Source organism: Aphelocoma coerulescens, chromosome 5 (genome assembly GCF_041296385.1).
Source record: "Aphelocoma coerulescens isolate FSJ_1873_10779 chromosome 5, UR_Acoe_1.0, whole genome shotgun sequence".
Classification (NCBI taxonomy): Eukaryota; Metazoa; Chordata; class Aves; order Passeriformes; family Corvidae; genus Aphelocoma; species Aphelocoma coerulescens.
Window position 1 is genome coordinate 52,553,788 of NC_091019.1, and position 5,831 is coordinate 52,559,618.

The following is a 5,831-nucleotide window of genomic DNA, read 5'->3' on the forward strand; positions in this document are numbered from 1 at the left end:
GTCCAGGATAACCTAATGCTGGAATACTTTTGCTGAATGAGCCCCTCAGCCTGGAAATTTTAGTGTAGAAATGACTAAAGATCGACATCGCTCACAATTAGTGACACTTTAACTTTGCAGGTATTTTTGTGCAAGAAAATCTTTCCTCTCTTCTTAATTTAGTCCCAAAGGAAATACTTCATTTTAGGAGAGGCCTGGCTGCAATTTTCAAGTGAATGGATCTATTCTTGTGCTTTACTTAAAAAAAGGAGTTAAAAAACTTTACATACCAAAAATTCCCAAGAAGACAGCTGTCAGGAGGTGACATGTCGGATATGAAGTAGCTCTCCAGCTGGTCCCTGTCTGCATGCTGGGAAGGCATGTGGAGACATTTTTTCAATTGCTGTACTAGTTTGACATGTTCACAGTGGAAAATGATGTATCATTCTTGAGCCTTTGCTTGGTGGACACTTCAAAGTGCATTGGATCCTCGTAGAGGAGTGCCCTATTGTTAATTGTTCCTTTCACATGTACATTGGGATGAACATGGCGAGAGCAGCGAGGAACAAAAGGGCTCCGGTGGCCTCTTAGAGAAAACCCTGTGCAGCTCAACCTGAGTCTGACCTTGAAAGGGTGGGTTGCTCTGGTTTTTAAATCCCACTTGCTGGTTCATTCCCCTCTGGCACCCCACTGTTACCAGCTGCAGGGGAATGGGATGCTGGAGCAGCGAGCGTAGCAAGGCATGGGGAGCTCCTCCATCCCTGTCATGTGTGCCCAAGGACCCACATCCTGCACGAGCGTCCTTCTGGCAGAAGATGGGCATGGCTGTAGTGCAGGAACTTGGAAAGGGTTTCTGCAGTGACTGTGTTGGAGGTGTGCAGGGCTGTTATCCCCCAGTATGCAAGCAAGTCACATCCACCCTCCTCAATCTAACTGACCCACTAGCCCTCAGTCCCAGAGCACAGCCTAGGGTTCTGAAGCCCCCATGATTGGATGTAGGTCTCATAATGCATGGCATGAGTTTCCCAGGCCTCTGAGGACATAGTTCATTAACATCCTGAGATAATCTCTGGCTCCCAGGCACCTGTCACATGTCTCTCTATCTCTCCCTTTTTCCACCTTGGGAAACCAACTACCTCTAGTGGGAGCCTGCACCATGAAATGTGGTGTCCCAGGCTGGGTTTGAAAGCTCAAGCACAGAAGGCAGTTTGTTCCTGCAAAGAGAGACATGACCCCTTGGTGTGCATCTCTTTCAATGAGCTAGACAAAACCTCTCCCTGTAGCCTCAGCTGCACAGAAGTGTCTGTGCGGGCCACAAAGACACCAGGAGGAGAGAGGCACACCTGCAAGTAGAAAATCAGCCACTGTGTTACAGCCCACCGTGGTGCCAACAGCTCTGCAGCACATTCTGTCACAGGATGTCCTGACCCCAGGCTTTCCCTAGACCTGAAACACCTCAGCCTGTGCACCACCACATGTGGCTCAGGCCAGACTGAGAGAAAAGGTGTGAACAGGGATGAGTGCACCAGTACAGTACTTGAGTGCACCAGTACAGGGATCCTGAAGAATCATCCCTGAGGCCTCTGCCCAGACTTTCATATAATGGCACAATCTGGATCTTGGCTCCCTCTGATGAAAATTGGATAAATAGAAATAAAGTAAAGTAACAGTCAGTAAAATACTTGTAAAATGTGGCTGTTTTCATCCGTCAGTGCTCAGGCCTTTGATGCCTCATGTCAGTAAGGTAGATTTTACTTGCAAAATGTCTTGGACTTCAGTCCCTGCTTTCCTCAGCACACATCTATGTTTGATTCAGAGCTGGCAGCATCTCCTTGATGATGGGTACACAAGTCCTGTGCCCCTATCCAGTCTTCCCATCCCCAAGGTACTGGGGACTGGAGAGCAGGAGCAAAGCTTCTTCAGCTGTGGGAGGCAGCGGGTGCTGGCTGGCATACAGGCTGCTGCCAGCTCTGTGTCATCGGTGCACACCAAGGGCAGCTCTTCTCCTCTCCTCTCCCTCCAGCTCTAGGTTTTACTGTGCTTTTAAGTAATTGTCACCCCTTAGGGAAAAGCCTTCAAGAAGGCAGAAGGCTCGCATAACTCCGGATCAGTAAAGGAAGCAGCTCAATTAGCATTTCACACGCCTTTTCTTCCCTCTCTTCTTACCTTCCCTGCAGCGGGCATGCTTTCCCCTTAAAGGATTGTCCTGTTTCTGCTCCTTGCCAGCGTTGGCAGGGTGACAGTAGTCGAGTGTGCAAACTTGTGCTATTGTCCCCAGGCCAGGGGGAGTCATGGAGACCCACTAATATGACACAGGAAAATGTTTGCTGATGGCAATTCTATGGGCTTTGTCTAACTCTTTCTCCATCATGACGACTCGATTTAAGTCTCTAACTGTTTGACTACAGATGCAAGAGTACTATCCAACTCCATCCTTTTGTTCGGGTAGTTTGAATGGGTAATTCAGCTTTTGTGTAACTCAATTGAGGGGGCAAACATAAAGACAAGATTCTTGAGCGCTCAAGCTCCCTTTCCATGGATATCTGCACATCTCTTTAGAGATTTGTTCCTTTCCTACCTTTTTCTGACATCATCCTCCCCTTAAAAAAAAAAAAATGCTCTGGTGGGGAACGGTTAGAAGTAGGCTAGTCCAGTCCCCCGTATTATATTGTCCTGTGCCAATGAAGCATGTTTAGTATCAGTCCCCAGACAGCTTTGGAGAATGCAGAGAAAAGGGTCTCTAAACTTTCCTAACTCATCTTCAGCATTTTTGCTTCAGACTGTGTAATTTTTAAATGAAAGGTTTCCATCGGGGTGAAGGGGATAGGGAGAATGGTAGAAATCACGGGGAAATGATTGTATTTATTAGCTGTCTTTCTGCGGCTGTCCCCATGGAGACAATTTGTGATGGCAAAGAATGCAAGGAGGGGAGGCTGATGCCTGATTGGGATGCTTTGTATTTGGCAAAGTGGCTTCTGATTGGCCTGGGAGAGCCCCGAACTCGCTGGAGTCGATATTCATTCAGCTTGCTCAAGTGCTTGCTAAACTGCATCCAAACACTGGCGGGCCCTGGCTGCCTCCACCGAGGTTGGCGGTGTGTAACCTGCCTAACGAGATTAGCGGGGAAGGGGCTCTCCTCTGCAGCGACGCAGCCGCCAGCACCGGTGAGAAAAGCTGCCGCGCGCCGGGTGAGTGTCCGTGCTTGCTTACAGGGCGGCCACCCCGACTGCTGTCCACCTAAGTGCTCTCTAACAAGATTAGGCGCTGAGCTGGCTGGCACTTGTGAGCGAGTCCCCGTGCCGGTGTGTGCTGGGGCAGCAGTGCGGGGCGGTGGGCTGCGGGCACGCGTCCGCTCCGACGGGAGTTTCCCTGCATGGAAGCGAGCTGACCAACAACTTGTTCGCGCGCCTGAGAAGTTTGACATGTCCCCCTACCCTCCCTCCATTTCGTTAGTGCTATTTGAACCAAAGCATCTTGCTCAAAAATCTGCCCGTCATGTTTCGCAGGTTTGCCAAGGTTTGTCCGAAGAAGGATTATAAACTTTTAATGGGAAACTCTGCACAGTGCATTCAGTGAGATGGCATCAGACAGCGAGGTAAAAACTCTACTGAACTTCGTTAACCTGGCTTCGAGCGACATCAAAGCGGCTCTGGATAAATCAGCTCCTTGTCGCCGGTCAGTTGACCACAGAAAATACTTGCAGAAGCAGCTCAAGCGGTTTTCTCAGAAGTACTCACGAATCCCACGATGTCACCCCAGCAAACCCCCTGAGTGCGGTTGGCGCAGGGGGGCAGAGGACCGGGCCCGCGGTCCCCAGCCCGAGGCACCAGACCTCGGCCCCCACGGCGGGGCTGCCGCCGAAAAGGTGATGCAGACAGCCGAGGCAGAGGAGAACCTCACCGGGGAACGGGTTTTGCAGGAACAAAAACCCGAGGCTGCCCGACCTGACCAGGTGCCCATGAGGAAGCGCCAGCTCCCCGCCTCCTTCTGGGAAGAGCCACGGCCGGCCCAGAGCCTGACGGGCAGGGCCTTTCCTGCCAGCCCTGAGGGGTTCCAAGCCCCCAGAGACCCTCCTCCCTATGAGGGGAAGAAAAGCAAAAGGAGCCCAGATGCTGCTGGCCAGGAGAGCCCCCCTGACCCTGCGCCACATGCCGGGGAGAAGGACCCTGCCGGGGCCCTCTCAGGCCGGGTGGGCGCTTGGACCTGCTGCCCCTTTCCCTGCCCCGGCCCAGGCGTGTACCAGCCCCCGGGCGCGCTGCCCCCGTCGCCCTTCCCGGGGCTGGGGCTGTGGAGGAAGAGTGCGGCCGCGCTGCCGGCGGAGGTGCCGCACTTCTGCAAGGAGGCCGATGGCCCGGGGCAGAAACTCTACAGGCCCATGGTTCTGAAACCCATCCCCACCAAGCCCGCCATCCCCCCACCCATCTTCAATGTTTTCGGCTATCTTTAGCGGGGCGGGTGTCGGAGTCATGCCGAACACGACAGCTCCTGAGGGGGTTTGAAAGGCCCGGTCAGCCTCCGGGCATGAGCTGCTGGCAGCGCGGAGCGGCAGGAGAAGGAGGCCGGCGCTCACACCGTCTGCCTTGTGGGCGGGCTGGAGGGAATTAGTAACTGCTGGGAAAGTACTTGGGCTGCACTTTCCTCTCAGCACACGGGGGTAAATCGGGAATAAACCTTGCGAAGCCGGTGGCATGGAGCATGAGGCACACCAGGTCTCTCATCGAGGGGCATTGTCTGAGCCGCGGCGAGCGGGGCTGCGGGCCATTCATAGCCGCACTTGTAACACCTAGGAGACCTTCTCCACGTGGGCACATCTTTCTGGGGCTGCCTTGAGGCAGCAGCAGTGAAATGGAATGAATTAAATGCATTCAAAGGGTTTTTGTACTTAAAAGTAATTCCAGAGAAGTCAAGATATTCAGGTCATTTCGTTTGCATGCAAGAGACTGGAAGGATGGTATTTGAGATAGAAACCACTTGTGATTGATTTAAGCTCTTGTTGTATGTAAATACTGAGAGAATTAAAAGAAAAAAATAAGGAAAGAAAGGAGGTAATTTTATTTTGGTGATTCTGCAAATGCAGTCTGTTTAGTGTTTCCTCACTGGGTAGGCACATGTTTGATTTGCAACTGGTGGGGAGATATGAGGGCTGAAATCTCTGCCTATTCAGATTGATATAAATCAGAAGTAATTCTTCTGGGGCTAGGATATTAGCTAGTGCTAAGCTGGTGCAAATGGAAGTGGGATGAATTTTCACATCAGGAATTGCTCTGCATCAACAGAATAAATGAGGAATTGTATTAGTTTAATACAAAACCATTAGGTGCGATGGAAGAAAAAAGTAAAGAATAGACTGCCTTGATTTCTGGCTGAGAGATATCTTTTATTTTGGCTGATTTTAAGATGTTATCACAAGACCTGTCTGTGAATGTTTTGCCTAGTATTTTCCTATTTTTTTTTTTTTTTTAACAAATTGTCATTGGAGAATTTAATAGGAAGTGTTTTTAAGTTAGGTTTCTCTTAAACCCATGGAGAAAGTGGTACTAAGACACAGAACATGAAATGTGAGAGGTTTAATATTGCAGGTGTATGCATCTATTTGGTTATACTGGAGTAAATCACTGAAGTCAAGAGAAGTATATTTTGGGAGGAAAAAGGGCCAGAGAATGGATGCCTATGATCTCCCAGGGCCTGAACCTGCTGTTGCTGAAGCTAATGGGAACTTCTCCCAGCATTCAATAAAAAGTGGCCTTGATTGATTTGGTCTCTGACTAGTATAGCTCTCTATGACTCCTGATATCTCTTCAAGGGAAAAACAGAAAACACTTCATTTGAGTGCATTGCAGTCATTAAAAAGG

The 5,831-nt window shown here is 50.2% G+C and overlaps 1 protein-coding gene across 1 annotated transcript; it reads left to right on the plus strand.

The window, feature by feature from the left end:
• The first annotated feature begins 3,556 nt into the window (after positions 1-3,556).
• FAM181A (family with sequence similarity 181 member A) lies at positions 3,557-4,426 on the plus strand. The gene has a single exon (XM_069016025.1). It carries the CDS (start codon positions 3,557-3,559, stop codon positions 4,424-4,426), a length of 870 nt encoding a protein of 289 aa, XP_068872126.1.
• Positions 4,427-5,831: the final 1,405 nt, after the last annotated feature.